Here is an 18,880-nt window from a genome sequence, read left to right as displayed (position 1 = left end):
TTCTTTTTCCGATTGATGGTGACGTTTTGATGACAGTTGTGACGTTATGGTGACGTCCCGTATTTGACCGTATTTAAGTTCCCAGTTCCATTTATTTTCCTGATACCGATTGTCATTCTATGACGTGGCTCACGCCAATATAAACCAAAATGCAATCCGAGGTTGCATGTGGTCCCAGCGTCATAATGTTTGCCAATTTTTTGCAATGAAATATGGAATTACTTAAACAGTTACTCAATTCTACTCCAAAAAAAAATTGGAAAGTCCTCTCTCTCGATTTTTTTTGTAGGTTCATTTCCTACGAAAGCATTTTTCAACCGCTGCGGCGTGAGAAGACCGTATGTGCGCCGGGAAAATTTTCAGAGAATATTGAATTATTTTTTCTAAAGCAACCCAAAGATGAGGCACTATACGATTAATATTATTTAATAATAATAATGAAAATAAAATAAAAGCTAGAGAACATTTTTATACAATGTTTTCTAGAGAATAAAAAAAAACCAAAAAAAACGACGTTTCAAAAGTGCCTGAATTGAAAAACAAGTCAAAGTCTAGAATATCAAATTTGTTGTAGAAAAGGGTTAAAATAGAAAATATACTAGGAAACTTTCAACCAAAGATGTGTAAAATCGATGAGACCGTTATTAAATCTTTTCAAAAAGATTTACTGCAAACCATTCCAGAAAAAGTATTTTCATACACCAACAGGTGGCATAATGCATATTTTCTTCAGATTGGTTGCCAAATTTCATTTCTTCCAGGCTGTGGCTTACAATATGTGATCCGTGGTTACTCTAACGAAATTAATCGCCAAATTTAGTGAGTAAATAAAAAAGAGGCTTTGGTGGGCCACCACCACACAATGATATTCTTAAAAAAGGCTACTTGAATCAATAAGTTTGGCAACCGGTGGTTTGAAATGTACGAACGACGATACAATCGAAATGATACTGAAAAATCGAAATGATCGCAAACAAATTGTGAGGGAAATGAGAGAGGATGCCAAATGAACTACTAAGAAATTGATATTAAATTTCAATTTTATTTGGTAAAAAATAAATTTCAATTTGAGAATCAATTGATGGTACATTTTGAAATGTTACAAGAAAAAAACGAACTGTTTTTAACATTAAATTTGTATGAAACCAGTTTTTCTGTAAAGCGCAACACCTTATATATATAAATGTGAAAGTATGTATGTATTTGTTTTTTACAAAAGTGCTCACCATTGATCGTATCACTCGAAAAATGCAATTTTTTTCAGGATTCTTCGCTAATTCTTTGCTAATATGCTTTCGGGGAGCCGTAAGCATATTCCTGCCCAAAAATATATTTATCAATTTTCTTTATATAGCAGAAGTTTTTCCAAAAACACCTTTATTTAATACTTAAATTTTAGCATTATCGAATCACTTTTTAAGATGAGCCAGGAAAATACCAGCTGATTGAACTATAAAGACATACATTATTTACGGGTCGGTAAACGTCACCGGGTACAGCTAGTTGAACATAAAAACAGAAATCATAGTTAGAATCTACGGAAAACTCTTTGACACTGCTCCTGTCGCAAAAAGAAAACATTCCACAAATATTTGTCAAGTTCTAATATATAATTAAGTTTTGATTCAGGAATTTCAATGATTTTATGACGATAATTACTAGTAAATAAAAATAATTAATTAATGATAATTAACTCATGATTAAGAATTATTGTTAGCAAAATTTTCAGTAAAATGACTTTTTAGAATATCAAATTAAGTGTGCCGTGGAAGTTCAACTGCAAGTTCAAGTGTGCCGCTATATAAAAAGGTTCATAAACGCTGTGCTACGGACTGTGTAAACTGTTCAGGCAAACACTTTCAAGGACCTCATCGCCAAAATCAGTGACATGAGTTACTTACCCCGATGTGTTTTATTATAGTATCTGCACACGAACCTTTCATATTCTACCATATTTGTTCTATAACAAAATATGATTGTTTCTGTCCATTCTACCATCCCTTGAAGTGTGTCCTATGAACTTTCAATCACCCTGTATGTCCGTAATAAGTATAAAATTTTATAACACGGTCATGTACTAATCAACATAGATCCTAAACCAATTCTTTGCGATTCGCTTATTTGGAATTTTTCATCCACGCGTTACTCATTTGCCTTAAAGTTACTCAAACAAAAAATTTGCCAGTTTTTCATTTTTTTTTTATGAATATCTAGTAAAATAAGAAATGAAACATTGAACGAGCTGCAAGAGGTATGTGAAGTGATCTATGACGTGATCTTAAAAAGGCACCAAAGTCAGTCATGTCTGCTTCGGAGGTTGCGCAATCTCTTGCCCTGAAATTTGAATAATTTGGAATTTCGAGTTCAAGATCAAGTGTGAAATTCAATTTGGGCCCTTCAGTATAAAAGCCATGGTTTGATCGATATGATCACATTTCTCTATCTTTGCATTCCAACAAGAAGCAAACTTATCCCCTCAAAAGAAAATGATCGCCAAGGTGAGAAATATAATTTACAGCTCATTCTCCCTGTATCAATGATAAGTTTTTGCATTCGAAGCTATCGGTAAAACTTCCAGTTTGAAAATTGATTACGATAAAAGCTTACGTTTTTTTCCGCCTGAGCTATACAGTATTTTCCCTAGAATAATTATTTGCTTAAAACATCTTTACGATAGCTCCGTTAAAATAATATATATTTATCAAAAACACACAAGTCACTGATCGAAACCACGTAACAAAAGCTTTCATTTAAATTATCAAAAATATTCACGATTGAAATTTCTCGCAAAAGTTCATTATTTACAGCATAATTATTATTGCAAAATGGGATAAGTTATATTGATATTTCCATTTCAGATTGTTCTCATTGCTTTTGCTGCTGCCGCTGTACAGGCCAGCATTTTACCACTTCCCAAAGTAAGTTTTAATTTAGGTTTCATTTCGAATGAGCGTTAGTGGGTCGAATGATATAAAGGATATAAAACAATCACGGATATAATATGGATCGATTAAGAAAATATGTTATGTTAGTATTGCCGTAAAAATACCTGCATGCTTGAATATAATTTTATGGCGAATAAATTGTAAATTGTGCGTTTAGATATAAAAATGGTATGAAATGTATTTCTGCGGATGAAAGTAATGCTTGTCACTGGAATTTCAGGTTCACCACCATTCACCTCAGCCATACTCCTTTGGATACAGCGTGAAAGACAAACACGGTGAACAGCACAGACAAGAAACTGGTAATGGTGCCGGACATGTGAAGGGCAACTACGGATTCACTGATGACCGCGGTGTCCAACGTCAGGTGAACTACGTGGCTGACCACGCTGGCTTCCGCGCTCAGGTCAAGACCAACGAACCGGGTACTGCCAACCAGGATCCAGCTGCTGTCAACATCATCTCCTCAGCTCACCCATACTATGGAGCCGGACACGGACTCGGATATGACGGCTATGCTTACGGAGGTCTCGGATATGGCGGTCTCGGAGGCTACGGATTCGGTCACGGTATCAAGCCACCATTGGCCGCTGGATATCTCGGAGCATATGATGGATATGGCCTCGGATACGGTGAATATGGTCTCGGATACGGTGGATATGGCCTCGGATACGGTGGTTATGGCCAAGGATTCGGTAGTTACGGACATGGTACTGTCCAAAAGTACGACAGCAAAGAACACCATCTCGGCCAATTCTAGATTTCAATAAATGTTCGTCAAAAAATTAACCAAAATGCAGCTTGTGCAATTTCTGTGATATGGTTATTAGCAGAAAAATAAACAAAGTTATGATTGATAATTTGGTGTAGCATTTGTTTACTAGTATAACTAATTGCTTTGTACACGGGGCATTCAAATTGTTTTCTAAACTCCTAAAAGATTTGGTCCCATATGGGAAATAAATGATTGGATTGGTATCACATAAAACTTCCCTCTCTTCTGATTTTACAATGATCAAAAACCGTTTATGGTACATTAAATGTGGTATAAATATATACTTTATAATAATACGCGTTAATACGCGTTATATACATTTAAATATGTTATCGTTTGAATATTAAATATTTTTTTACTCAGACGAAAGCTTAACTCTTATACCGTTATCTTTGGTAAATAAGCCACTGGGATGTATTAGCACCAAATTTTTTTTCGTAGAAACGTCGGAGAGTTTTACATCTCACAGCTTCGTAGAGTAGATTCCGCAGTCACATGCAATTGTCCTTCTAAAAGTAAACAGAAAACAAAAATTTGAACAAAACTAAATTTTGTAATGATCAACTTATATTTAATCTCTTTGAGAATTTTATAATATTGCTACCCAAACATAAGTCGTTATCTTGGATTGGATACAATAAAACTATGCTACAACAGTACTCCATATAACGATAAATTTCTCTATAACAATTTCTTAAAGTTTTGTTGTGAAATGTCCTATGGTCTAATTGCTAAACTGTTACCTCACGATATAACGTTAAACCCTCTGGACCGAGAATTTTTCTTGCTCAACAGAATATCGTTAGATCGTGTTTTCACTGTATTTCCCAAAAATCCATTAACATAATTCAAAATTAATGTCAGAAAAAGTTGTTTGATTGACCGCGGAATGGAATTTGCCGCGACAGAGAAAAATTAACTTCGCAGTATAAGCTATGTTTTACAGTAAGGGGAGTTACGGGGAATGTATATCTGAGAGCTAAGATGCCTTAACTCAGTGTCTGGAATATAATAGAAAGAATGAGGAAGATATTCGGAGAGTTTAGCTGTCTAAAAGAGTCAAAGTGAAATGCATTTCAGAAATTCTTTGTTTTCATAATTAATGAAACAACATGTGACACATTACTGAACATGCGATGTTTTATTTGAGACAGTAATATACTGGGTGCATAGCTGGCAGCACGCACCGCGAATTACTTAAAATCTTTTTACATTAAATGAGAAAACGTATCCAAATTACGTGCGGACCGTAGACACGTCATTCATATTGCAAGAGGTTGTGTAGTTAATAAAATAAAACTGTAACCACACTCATATGGAGACCCTGTGTTCAAAAACAAATCAGGAAGTAGTTTTTTCGTCTCTTCCTGATGAGGCTAAAAGGAAGAAAAGACAATCCACGTTTTTCCGTGAAATATCCGCAGATATATTTGAATTTGAAAGACGGAGAAGTAACGAGAAAGCAAGATAATAGCTAATGCAATAACAAGCAAGGTGCATAGCTAATAGCTTTAGCTATGCTCCTTGTATAATGCCTATGTTGTTTTGAAATTTATTTATCTATTGATTTATCCAAAAATTCATTAAATATCAATACATTCTTGATGAAAATATTTCACCCAGACGCAAATATATCTTCTCAACTCAAATACCATTACCTTTCTTTTAATTATTTAATTTGATTAATTGACTTTTTCAGACGGATGTATTTTCTATTATCGAAGACGGATGAAACGGTGGTGTTCAAAAACCCAATATAAAAATTATTGCCCCGTGTTTGCTGAGGCAAACAAAGGGAATTCCATGTTTCTAAATGCAATATTCCCTGAGATATTTGAATTCAAATAATGAGTGGAAAGAAAAAAGCATAAAGTTATGCTGCTTTATGTGAAAGAACATTTTGCACTTGGAAATGTAGAATCTATTTTGTTTTCGTATCTGTTTCTAACTGGCCACCTCTGTAATTCGGTTTTTGAGTACAGGGTGTACATATAAGAAGTTAATTTGTTTGTGTTTCAAGCTACTCGCTAGCTTTTTACAAAATTGGTATTTACACTAGAAAGACGAACGGGGTCTGTGTCATACTGTGGTCTCTTTCTGCTAGAATATCTCAAGTAAGATGAATGCTTCGAAATTTCTCGAATTTATCTGATTTATCATGTTCTTAGAGTACACCAAAGCTTTTTTCATTACCTTTCTTAACAACGGAGAAAGGAACGTATATACATAGAAAGACGGAAGGTGGTCACAGTGACCCTCACCAATATTTTAGAATGCATTCGCCATATAATACTAGCAACGTTGTCAGAATTGATTTTGTTAGGTCGAAATTCTTCTGATAGTTTGTTTCTGCATCAAATATGGTATAACTCCCGAATTGTGAGAGTTATCTTTAACCTTCATTCCTATGTGAAGATGTTGGTCAGCAGGTGTCTCAGCTTATGTTGTCGAGCGTTTTTGTCGTCTTGTGCAATAAATTGTTTTTTCTGCAAAGTAGATCCGTCGCTTATAATTGCTGTAGAAATGCCATAAAGATACAGAATCGCCGATGATAAACTTTTCAGAAGTTGGCAAAGATTGTGCGTGAAACACCAGTAGTGCTGATGATGAGAATTCAGAGGACAGAAAGAATGAAACCTACCTAATGTAAAACCTTTGTGAAGTAAGCAAGAGTATTGATGACGCACGAATCAGAATGAAATTATACATCCAAAAATGCCTCAGTTGATGAAAAATAAAATTGTACTATGAACAAATAAATGCAAACCATCAATGAAATTAAAGAACTACATCAAAACGTCAACTGATTTCCATAAATATAAGAGACCTCAATAATATCCCGTTTATCGGTAGAGGAGAAACTGGAACAGATATAAATGTAAAAGAAATATCGCGTGGGTCCTTCCTCGGCAATAGGACGTAAAGGATTATAAAATATTTTACGATAAACTCGTTTCTTACAGATACGGATCTCACAACCACGAAAGCAATAAAGCACCACATTCGTTGATCATATTCACAACCTAAAAGCGAGGTAACACTGATATCCTATCGGGGATATAGAAAATACAGATCCCTTAGCCTCGAGTGTCCTCCACACTGACGCTCATCAACAGAAGTCGTTTACGCACACTCATACACACAGCGGAATCCATTAAAATTAAGTAATAATAAGATATATTAACACCGATGGTTTTTTTTTACAAACTAATTCTTTAAATATAACTGTGTATTCTGCCATAAAAATGTTATACCATGCTGTAAAATATTGAAATTTCAAACATTATCGGAGAAAGCAAAGGGTCACACAGACCTCTGCTCGTCTTTGTAGGTATAGTTCCCCGACCCGTCTTTTCAATGTTAATTTGTATGAGTTAAAATACATGCTAATAGTTATGAAAAACGATATTCTTCATTTAAAAATATTTATTTAAGTCATATAGTATCAAAATATATTATATACAGAGGAAAAAAAACCGTCACTTTGACAATTAAAAAGAAAAAAACGTCGGTGTTCTTACTAATTTCTTAGCAAACGGCTTTTCAAGGCGACACAAAATGAGAAATCTTCAGTCTGGATGGAAATTTCGTGGTTCTAAAATTGTTTAGTAACTTGTGGAAGTGGATGACGAAATACATGTGAAAAATTTAGTTTCATAAAGTAACAACTTTAAATTTAGTTTCATGTATCTGGAGAAACTGGAGAAACCGCGAGACACCCAGTTTCACGTATCTGGAATAATTATATATTAAATTTTTGTTTGTTGAAAAAGATGGAACAATTGAAAAAAGGAAATAAATAATCCTGAAATTTTCTCTAACGAGAAAGCTTCAAGTATTAATCCTAAAGGAGATGAGAATGTAAACATTTCGGGAATTTTACAAAATCTACACATTCTACCTGTTATGCATAAATGAATGTTTTGAGACGAAAAAAATGATAAAAATTATTATTATAGTGTGTAGTATATATAGAGAGCGTGATTTAGTCGTAAAATCAATAGTTATATTGCATTTCCGTTTATAACTTTGTTAAAACGTTTCAACTTATATTTTACGAAGCTCTGGTTTTTACTAAAAAAGTATTTGGTGAGTGAGATGTTGATAAATTTATATATGTGTTTATCTAAATTAAAGCCAAATCGAAATTAAACCGCATCTTAGAGTGCTCGAGAAGGCACCCTACTTGTGCAAATGACATGAAATTCGGACACATGATGAGCTCATTATTTATAAAACTATTTAATTTATTGGAGATATGTCACGAATAGTCAGGGACGTCAATTCAACTTTTTGCGGGGGGGGGGGGGCGGCGGCAAAGAACATGTACTCAGTGGATGTGTGTATATATATAAAATTTATATATACAGATATGTATATATATATATATATATCCAATTTTTAGTGCATTTTCAGAAGCCAGGAGGGGGCAGCGGCACCCCCCTGACCCCACGGTCCTGCGAAAAGGTATGAACTTTTATAATGCGACCATGCGTTTACCAAATTAAGTCATAATCAATTCTTTTTAAATTCCTTACTTTTTTTTGTTTTCACATCCACACACACAGTGCCCCTATTCATTAAAGTTACGAAAACAAAATTTCATTTTATTAAAACTGTCTTTTTGATCATTAAGTCGTCTGCGAGAGGAAAAAGAATAAATAAGCAGTCGAATGAGTAGTGAACTGTGAATTCATCTATGACGTGATTTTAAAACCGGCCAAAGTCAGTCAGGTCTGCCTCGAACGTAACTCTTGTAATGGTATTTGAACCATTTGGAAATTCAAGGTCAACTTCAACTGTGAAAATTCATTCGGGACTTGAGTATAAAAGCGCAGGCTTCTACTCGATCTGATCACAGTTCTATCTTTGCATTCAAACAAGAAGCAAACTAATCAATCAGAAGAAAATGATCGCCAAGGTGAGAAATATGCTACCCCATGGTTTTTTATTGATAGCTTTTGCATTTTAAGGTATCAGCGCAACTCTTAGAGTTTGACTATTGTTTACTTGCTTCGAGCTTATTTTCAAGGGTGATATATTGTTTTTCCAAACTAATTATTTGCGAACACATTTTGATTGTAGTACTTGAGGAAAATTAAATTCTGTAATTTAGATGATATTTCAACCTAACCCATCCAAGTGTTTGATCGAAATCACGTAGAAGAATTTCATGTACATTATCAAAGATATGAATGATTTATAATTCGCAAATATTTAATTTTGCACACACATTTGTCAGTTTTGGAAAGAAGTCATTATTGATATTTCATTTTCATTTCAGTTTGTCCTTATTGCTTTCACCGCTGCCACTGTACAAGCCGATATTTTACCACTTCATGGAGTAAGTACTAATTTGACAGGTTTAATTTCGAATAACCATTGATGAATGAAAGATCAATCCAGAATATTATATGGACGAATTAAGAAAAAATTGCCGTAAAAATAACTGAAAATTTGAATATAGTTTCATGGCTTATAACTTATAACATATGCCTTTAGATATAAAAGCGTTATAATTTTTTTTGTCAATGAAAATAATGCATACCACTGGCATTTCAGGCTCACCACCATGCACCTCAGCCATTCTCTTTTGGATACAGCGTAAAAGACAAACACGGTGAACAGCACAGACAAGAGACTGGTAATGGTGCCGGACATGTGAAAGGCAACTACGGATTCACTGATGACCGCGGTGTCCAACGTCAGGTGAACTACGTGGCTGACCACGCTGGCTTCCGCGCTCAGGTCAAGACCAACGAACCGGGTACTGCCAACCAGGATCCAGCTGCTATCAAAATCATCTCTTCAGCTCACCCATACTTCGGTGCCGGACATGGACTGGGGTATGGTGGCTACGGATACGGAGGTGTTGGATTCGCCGGTAATGGAGGCTACGGACTTGGACTCGGTCACGGTATCAAGGTGCCATTGGCCGCAGGACATCTCGGAGCATATGGTGGATATGGCCTCGGATACGGTGGATATGGACTCGGATACGATGGTTATGGCCTCGGATACGGTGGTTACGGACACGGTACTGTCCAAAGGTACGACAGCAGAGAACAACATCTCGGCCTGTTTTAAATCAGAATGCATGTTGTTAAGAAATCATTCAAAATGTAAGCTTTTCCAACTTCGGTCACATTTTTATCAACATCGAAATAAACATAACTTATAATTTATTATTTGTTTGCAAATTCTTTCACTTCTTTTAAATGTTTGAATTCACGTGAATTATTAATATCTTTACCAATAAACCCTAAATGTTCATTAAATATATAAAATTAAGCGTAATTTCGGATCAATGACTGAAAAGTGGAATAGTTGTCTTTTTAATATATTGTCTATAATTTCAATAATTTCTGATGCTCGTGAACAACTTCACGAAATGTTGTCATGAAATAGCTATAAAATATAAAGGCGTATACAATATTTTCGACAGCGTATACGTAAATAGCTTATAAATATAAAGGTTATGGTGCTAAAATGTTTGATAATAGAAATTTAGTAAAAATGCTGGAGATACATCAAGTGGCTTTCTACATTTATTACACCAAATAAATACCATCCGTACTTATCAAATAAGTACCATGCATATTCAGTGAATAAATAAATACAGCGCAACAATAAAAGAAATGTATTTAATCTGATAGGTCCGCTAAAGTACTGTTGATGGGAATTCGGTAACGAGTGTTCAGTTCTTAAGTAGTAGCTACATCTTAAAAGTTGATAAATATTATTTAATCACAGATACTCAAAAAAAAACATGCCCAGTAAATTTATTAATTCAGCAGATGAATTATATGATGCTTGGTTAGACTGTTTTCATCAGAGATTTACAATAATCTTGATTAATAAATTTATATCTCATTTCCGACAACTAAAAAACTGACGAACGTCAAAAATACAGAAAAGGAATATACTGTGAACACATCTCTTCCTGAGCATATATAGACTAAACACCGCAAAATATCAAGCACACTAATTATGACATGTAGACAATTTGCCATTCAGAATTATCCACCAAGTACAGTCAAATGAGATAAAAAAAATTACCTAACTAATATTTTATATTTGGAAGCTGTCCATTATGATATTAAGGTATCTAGACATTTTCGGATTTTACGACCGGCATTCGAAGATCTAGTGTCATTGGTCTAGTACCATGATCTTATTTGACCAATGCACTTTCCTTAATTATGAAGAATCCTAAGTGAAGATTTTTTGGAATGAGAAGACATCAAATTAGATCATAAGAGGAAATTAATGCCTGGAATTTTGTGATCATACATGCTGCTAATTATGGAAAACCATATTTGATATTTTGCTGATTATTGTATTATATGGAGAAGAAAGAAATCCTCTGTTGAAGAATTCCATAAATTCGAGTAACGGACATACAGATGATGCACTGACTTTTTAATAAACGAGAAACAAATGTCACTGAAAATTCTCCGATGGATTGCAAATAATTTTTTTGCATATTTAATGCGTATTTATATTGGGTTTCAAAAGCTTTCGATTCTAAAAACGATATACTGCAACCTTATGATCGCATTGACTGCATATCCCAAGAAGATCCCCCTCGGATGTGGAATTATTTCCCGGTAGACCAATAACTGCAAAGCTTATGAGATCATCGTTGATAACCAAGTTGTGACAATATGAACATTTCTGAAAGACGATTTATTTTCCCAAGGTTTTTAAGAAATGAAATGGGGAGCACACATAATCTAAATCGGTTTCCCAAGCTTACCTTTCTATCGCCCCATTCTTAAAAATTTCCTTTTTTCAACGCCCCCATAACTCCAGCATGCGCATAGGATGTTATAAAATATTCATAGCTGTTTTTACTGCTCCTATGGATATCGCCCTCTATCAGGTTCGAAGTTTCTTTTCAGTTTTATGCAATTGTTTTTCCGATTGATGACAACGCTTTTGATGACAATTGGTGACGTCCCGTATTTAAGATCCCAGTTCCACTTGTTTTTCTGCATGAATAAATAAATACAGAGATTTGTTCACAACTAGTCATTTGAACGTTTTTTCGTCAAGTACAACATTATTTACGGTAGCTTGTAGCGTTTTTTTTTTCAACTTTCCCCATTTTGGCAAGGATTAGAAAATCGGTCGATTATTGATATCCCGCACTTAAGAACCGATATGTGGATATTGTTATTATCAATAAAAACAATTGAATAATTTTTCTTTTTTTTTGTTGTTTTTTCTTAATTTCAGAATTTTTCATTTACTTATAATTAAATTATAAAATCTGCCTGCGGACAACTTATGCCAATGTTGTTGGCCAGCTCTGGTCAACGATAGGTTGAGTAACTCTGATCCGAAGCTCCATGAACCACAGTAGAATGCATTCCAGGTCTCTCTGAGATGGGGAAATTTAACTTCGATATTTCTTAATACGTAAATACAGGGGGATTCTGAATTCGCGGGGGAAAATTTCAGAAGCAGAGCAAGACCGAGAAAAATACATTTTTTGGTAGCAATGGTAATGCATTGTAGAGGTTCTTATAGAAAATGCACTATCGCTGTTCACCGTAATCAAGCGAAATTCCATTTTTTCAAGGTTGTGGCTTACAACATGTAATCCGTGGTTACTCTGACGATGTTAATCACTAAATTCAGTGAATAAATAAAAAAAAGAGGCTTTTTTTAGTGGGCCTCACCAATTATATTCTTAAAAAGGTTCCTTGAATCAATAAGTTTGGGATCCGCTGGTTTGAAATGTGCGAACGACGCTACGATCGAAATGATACTGAAAAAGGAAAAATTGTGAACGAAAATGAGAGAGGATGCCAACTGAACCACTAAAAAATTTATATGAAATTTCGATTTAATTTAATGAAATATAAATTTCAATGTAAAGGTTGATTAATGGTATATTTTGAAATGCTACAAGAAAAAAAGAAGAACCATGCTTTTAATATCAAATCCGTATGAAACCAGTTTTTCAGTAAAGTACAACATTTTATATATAAATGTGAAAGTATGTATGTATTTGTTTTTTATACAAATCCGCACTGTTGATCGTATCACTCGAAATGCAATTCTTTTTAGAATTCTTCGCTAATGTGTGGAAGGGGAGCCGTAAACTTATTCCCGCCAAAAAATATTTTTATGAATTCTTTTAATATAGCAGAAGTTTTCCAAAACACCCTTTTTTCACGACGTTTTCATGTTTTCAGTCAGATGCAACTAAGTTTCCCAAATGTTTCCGGCACTAAATATGCGCATCTTAATAGGTTTTCCACTGCAATTTAAAATTTAAAAATCGGTTAACAAATAACGGAGTCAGATACGTTTTTGTTTCAGACCATATCTTAATTTATGAGTACAAATGTTGCTTTGACGAATGTATTTTTTACAAATGTAACTGAATTTTTAGAGAATAATTAATAAAAACTGATATCAAATTTTGAACTTTCTAATTTTTAACATTTATAAAACTTTAATTATTAACATTTATAAAATTTTAATTATTAACATTTATAAAACTTTATTTATTACCATTTAAAAAACTTTAATTTATAACATTTATAAAATTTAGTTATTAAATTTATTTAATACTTAAATTTTAGCATTATGGAATGACTTTTTAAGATGAGCCAGGAAAATACCAGCTGATTGAACTATAAATACATAATATTTTTACGGGGTGGGAAACGTCACCGACTGCAGCTAGTTGAAGATAAAAACCGAGATCATAGTTAGAATGTATGGAAAACTCTTTAACACTGTTCCTGTCGCAAAACGAAAATATTCTACAAATATTTGTCAAGTACAATTATATAATTAAGTTTTGTTTCAGGAATTTCAATTACTTTTATAACAATAATTACTAGTTAATAAAATTATAAATTAACTATAATTAACTCATGATTAATAATTATTGCAAGCAAAATTTTCAGTAACATCATTTTTTAAAATATCAAAAATTAAGTGTGTCGTGGAAGTTCAACTGTGCGCTGCATAAAAAGGTTCAAAAACGCTGTGCTACGCATCGTGTAAACTGTTCAGACAAACACTTTCAAGGACCTCATCGCCCAAATCAGTGACATCGGTGACTTAGCCCGATGGGTTTTGTTACTGTATCTGGACACGAACCTTTCATATTCTACCACATTTGTTCCATAACAAAATATATGCTTGTTTCTGTGTATTCTATCATCCCTTCAAGTTTGACCTATGAAATTTGAATCACCCTGTATGTCTGGAATACGCATAAAATTTTTTTATAACACGGTCATGTGCCAAGCAACATAGTTCCTAAACCAATTCTTTGCGATTCGCTTATTTGCAATTTTTCATCCTCGCGTTACTCATTTGTCTTAAAGTTACGCAAAGAAAAAATTTATTCGCCAGGTTTTTTTTGTTTTTTTTATGAATATCAAGTAAAATAAGAAATGAAACGTTGAACGAGCTGGAAGAGGACTGTGAAGTGATCTATGACGTGATCTTAAAAAGGGGCCAAAGTCAGTCATGTCTGCGTCGGAGATAATACTTTCCTTGGTATTTGAATAATTTGTGTGCAATTTCGAGTTCAAGATCAAGTATGAAATTCAGTTTGGGTCCTTCAGTATAAAAGGCATAGTTTCTATCCGATATGATCACAGTTCTCTCTATCTTTGCATTCCAACAAGAAGCAAACTATCCCCTCAAAAGAAAATGATCGCCAAGGTGAGAAATATAATTTATAGCTCATTCAATATGATGACTTTCGCATTCGGTAAAACTTCTATAGTTTGAATATTGCTTACGACAAAAGCTTACGTGGTTTTCCGCATGAGTTATATAGTATTTTATCCAGAATAATTATTTGATAAAAACATCTTTAGCTCCTCAAAAATTACAATTTTCATATAAAATGATATTTTCATCAAAAGTCCACACAAGTCACTGATCGAAACCAAGTAACAAAAGTTTTCATTTAGACTATCAAAAATATTCACGATTGAAATTTCTCGCAAAAGTTCGTTATTTACCGCATAATTATTATTGCAAAATGGGATAAGTTATATTGATATTTCCATTTCAGATTGTTCTCATTGCTTTTGCGGCTGCCGCTGTACAGGCCAGCATTTTACCACTTCCCAAAGTAAGTTTTAATTTAGGTTTCATTTCGAATGAGCGTTAGTGGGTCGAATGATATAAAGGATATAAAACAATCATGGATATAATATGGATCGATAAAGAAAATATGTTATGTTAGTATTGCCGTAAAAAATACCTGCATGCTGGAATATAATTTTATGGCGAAAAAATTGTAAATTGTGCGTTTAGATATAAAAATGGTGTCAAATGAAAGTAATGCTTGTCACTGGAATTTCAGGTTCACCACCATGCACCTCAGCCATACTCATTTGGATACAGCGTGAAAGACAAACACGGTGAACAGCACAGACAAGAAACTGGTAATGGTGCCGGACATGTGAAAGGCAACTACGGATTCACTGATGACCGCGGTGTCCAACGTCAGGTGAACTACGTGGCTGACCACGCTGGCTTCCGCGCTCAGGTCAAGACCAACGAACCGGGTACTGCCAACCAGGATCCAGCTGCTGTCAACATCATCTCCTCAGCTCACCCATACTATGGAGCCGGACACGGACTCGGATATGACGGCTATGCTTACGGAGGTCTCGGAGGCTACGGATTCGGTCACGGTATCAAGGCACCATTGGCCGCTGGATATCTCGGAGCATATGATGGATATGGTCTCGGACACGGTGAATATGGTCTCGGATACGGTGGATATGGCCTCGGATACGGTGGTTATGGCCTAGGATTCGGTGGTTATGGACATGGTACTGTCCAAAAGTACGACAGCAGAGAACACCATCTCGGCAAATTCTAGATTTCAATAAATGTTCGTCAAAAAATTAACCAAAATGCAGCTTGTGCAATTTCTGTGATATGGTTATTAGCAGAAAAATAAACACAGTTATGATTGATAATTTGGTGTAGCATTTGTTTACTAGTATAACTAATTGCTTTGTACACGGGGCATTCAAATTGTTTTCTAAACTCCTAAAAGATTTGGTCCCATATGGGAAATAAATGATTGGATTGGTATCACATAAAACTTCCCTCTCTTCTGATTTTACAATGATCAAAAACCGTTTATGGTACATTAAATGTGGTATAAATATATACTTTATAATAATACGCGTTAATACACGTTATATACATTTAAATATGTTATCGTTTAATATTAAATATATTTTTACTCAGACAAAAGCTTAACTCTTATACCGTTATCTTTGATAAATAAGCCACTGGGATGTATTAGCACCAAATTTTTTTTCGTAGAAACGTCGGAGAGTTTTACATCTCACAGCTTCGTAGAGTAGATTCCGCAGTCACATGCAATTTTCCTTCTAGAAGTAAACAGAATACAAAAATTTGAACAAAACTAAATTTTGTAATGATCAACTTATATTTAATCTCTTTGAGAATTTTATAATATTACTGCCCAAACATAAGTCGTTATCTTGGATTGGATACAATAAAACTATGCTACAACAGTACTCCATATAACGATAAATTTCTCTATAACGATTTCTTAAAGTTTTGTTGGGAAATGTCCTATGGTCTAATTGCTAAACTGTTACCTCACGATATAACGTTAAACCCTCTACAACGATAATTTTTCTTGCTCAACAGAATATCGTTAGATCGTGTTTTCACTGTATTTCCCAAAATTCCATTAACATAATTCAAAATTAATGTCAGAAAAAGTTGTTTCATTGACCGCGGTATGGAATTTGCCGCGACAGAGAAAAATTAACTTCGCAGTATAAGCTATGTTTTACAGTAAGGGGAGTTACGGGGAATGTATATTTGAGAGCTAAGATGCCTTAACTCAGTGTCTGGAATATAATAGAAAGAATGAGGAAGGTATTCGGAGAGTTTAGCTGTCTAAGAGAGTCAAAGTGAAATGCATTTCAGAAATTCTTTGTTTTCATAATTAATGAAACAACATGTGACACATTACTGAACATGCGATGTTTTATTTGAGACAGTAATATACTGGGTGCATAGCTGGCAGCACGCACCGCGAATTAATTGAAATATTTTTACATTAAATGAGAAAACGTATCCAAATTACGTGCGGACCGTAGACACGTCATTCATATTGCAAGAGGTTGTGTAGTTAATAAAATAAAAGTGTAACCACACTCAAATGGAGACCCTGTGTTCAAAAACAAATCAGGAAGTAGTTTTTTCGTCTCTTCCTGATGAGGCTAAAAGGAAGAAAAGACAATCCACGTTTTTCCGTGAAATATCCGCAGATATATTTGAATTTGAAAGACGGAGAAGTAACGAGAAAGCAAGATAATAGCTAATGCAATAACAAGCAAGGTGCATAGCTAATAGCTTTAGCTATGCTCCTTGTATAATGCCTATGTTGTTTTGAAATTTATTTATCTATTGATTTATCCAAAAATTCATTAAATATCAATACATTCTTGATGAAAATATTTCACCCAGACGCAAATATATCTTCTCAACTCAAATACCATTACCTTTCTTTTAATTATTTAATTTGATTAATTGACTTTTTCAGACAGATGTATTTTCTATTATCGAAGACCAGCATCTTAACTCTACGCCACGTAGAATAACTCTGAGAGCCCTCCGGCACGGCAATTCTCTGGCTAAACCTTCATCCTAAACGCGTACTTTCAATTGGAAAAAAATATGCAAATAACGTGTGGCCCTCAGATAAATCATTCATCTTTCAAAAGGTTGTATCGTGATTGAAATGGAAAAATATTTTCTTATACGAATGAAACGGTGGTGCTCTAAAACCCAATACAAATATTATTGTCCCGTGTTTGCTGAGGCAAACAAAGGGAATTCCATGTTTCTAAATGCAATATTCCCTGAGATATTTGAATTCAAATAATGAGTGAGAAGAAAAAAGCATAAAGTTATGCTGCTTTATGTGAAAGGACATTTTGCACTTGGAAATGTAGAATCTATTTTGTTTTCGTATCTGTTTCTAACTGGCCACCTCTGTAATTCGGTTTTTGAGTACAGGGTGTACATATAAGAAGTTAATTTGTTTGTGTTTCAAGCTACTCGCTAGCTTGTTACAAAATTGGTATTTACACTAGAAAGACGAACGGGGTCTGTGTCATACTGTGGTCTCTTTCTGCTAGAATATCTCAAGTAAGATGAATGCTTCGAAATTTCTCGAATTTACCTGAATTATCATGTTCTTAGAGTACACCAAAGCTCTTTTCATTACCTTTCTTAACAACGGAGAAAGGAACGTATATACCTAGAAAGACGGAAGGTGGCCACAGTGACCCTCACCAATATTTTAGAATACATTCGCCATATAATACTAGCAACGTTGTCAGAATTGATTTTGTTAGGTCGAAATTCTTCTGATAGTTTGTTTCTGCATCAAATATGGTATAACTCCCGAATTGTGAGAGTTATCTTTAACCTTCATTCCTATGTGAAGATGTTGGTCAGCAGGTGTCTCAGCTTATGTTGTCGAGCGTTTTTGTCGTCTTGTGCAATAAATTGTTTTTTCTGCAAAGTAGATCCTTCGCTTATAATTGCTGTAGAAATGCCATAAAGATACAGAATCGCCGATGATAAACTTTTCAGAAGTTGGCAAAGATTGTGCGTGAAACACCAGTAGTGCTGATGATGAGAATTCAGAGGACAGAAAGAATGAAACCTACCTGATGAAAAACCTTTGTTAAGTAAGCAAGAGTATTGATGACGCACGAATCAGAATGAAATTATACATCCAAAAATGCCTCAGTTGATGAAAAATAAAATTATACTATAAACAAATAAATGCAAACCACCAATGAAAACAAAGAACTACATCAAAACGTCAACTGATTTCCATAAATATAAGAGACCTCAATAATATCCCGTTTATCGGTAGAGGAGAAACTGGAGCAGATATAAATGTAAAAGAAATATAGCGTGGGTCCTTCCTCGGGAATAGGACGTAAAGGATTATAAAATATTTTACGATAAACTCGTTGCTTACAGATACGGATCCCACAACCACGAAAGAAATAAAGCACCACATTCGTTGATCATATTCACAACCTAAAAGCGAGGTAACACTGATATCCTATCGGGGATATAGAAAACACAGATCCCT

General features: G+C 34.3%; 3 protein-coding genes across 3 annotated transcripts; all 3 read left to right on the top strand.

Moving 5' to 3' along the window:
* Window positions 1-2,486: 2,486 nt before the first annotated feature.
* On the top strand, window positions 2,487-3,705 carry LOC149076363 (uncharacterized). Its single transcript, XM_089242231.1, has 3 exons — window positions 2,487-2,498; window positions 2,859-2,918; window positions 3,166-3,705. The coding sequence occupies exons 1-3, from the start codon at window positions 2,487-2,489 to the stop codon at window positions 3,703-3,705; spliced, it is 612 nt and encodes a 203-aa protein (XP_089098357.1).
* Window positions 3,706-8,629: 4,924 nt separating this feature from the next.
* LOC149076362 (uncharacterized) lies at window positions 8,630-9,807 on the top strand. The gene is made up of 3 exons (XM_089242230.1): window positions 8,630-8,641; window positions 9,005-9,064; window positions 9,283-9,807. Exons 1-3 carry the CDS (start codon window positions 8,630-8,632, stop codon window positions 9,805-9,807), a joined length of 597 nt encoding a protein of 198 aa, XP_089098356.1.
* Window positions 9,808-14,371: 4,564 nt separating this feature from the next.
* LOC149076361 (uncharacterized) lies at window positions 14,372-15,595 on the top strand. Its single transcript, XM_089242229.1, has 3 exons — window positions 14,372-14,418; window positions 14,777-14,836; window positions 15,071-15,595. Exons 1-3 carry the CDS (start codon window positions 14,407-14,409, stop codon window positions 15,593-15,595), a joined length of 597 nt encoding a protein of 198 aa, XP_089098355.1. The 5' UTR covers window positions 14,372-14,406.
* Window positions 15,596-18,880: the final 3,285 nt, after the last annotated feature.

Source organism: Pholcus phalangioides, unplaced genomic scaffold (assembly GCF_987345545.1).
Source record: "Pholcus phalangioides strain wild (caught in Gottingen) unplaced genomic scaffold, Ppha-v1.0 ptg000015l_1, whole genome shotgun sequence".
NCBI classification, from domain to species: Eukaryota; Metazoa; Arthropoda; class Arachnida; order Araneae; family Pholcidae; genus Pholcus; species Pholcus phalangioides.
This window is presented reverse-complemented; position numbering and strand designations above follow the sequence as displayed.

Coding starts and splice junctions, on each gene's coding strand:
- LOC149076363 (XM_089242231.1), top strand. Junction 2,919..3,165: donor GCATTTTACCACTTCCCAAA/GTAAGTTTTAAT, acceptor CTGGAATTTCAG/GTTCACCACCATTCACCTCA.
- LOC149076361 (XM_089242229.1), top strand. Junction 14,837..15,070: donor GCATTTTACCACTTCCCAAA/GTAAGTTTTAAT, acceptor CTGGAATTTCAG/GTTCACCACCATGCACCTCA.
- LOC149076362 (XM_089242230.1), top strand. Junction 9,065..9,282: donor ATATTTTACCACTTCATGGA/GTAAGTACTAAT, acceptor CTGGCATTTCAG/GCTCACCACCATGCACCTCA.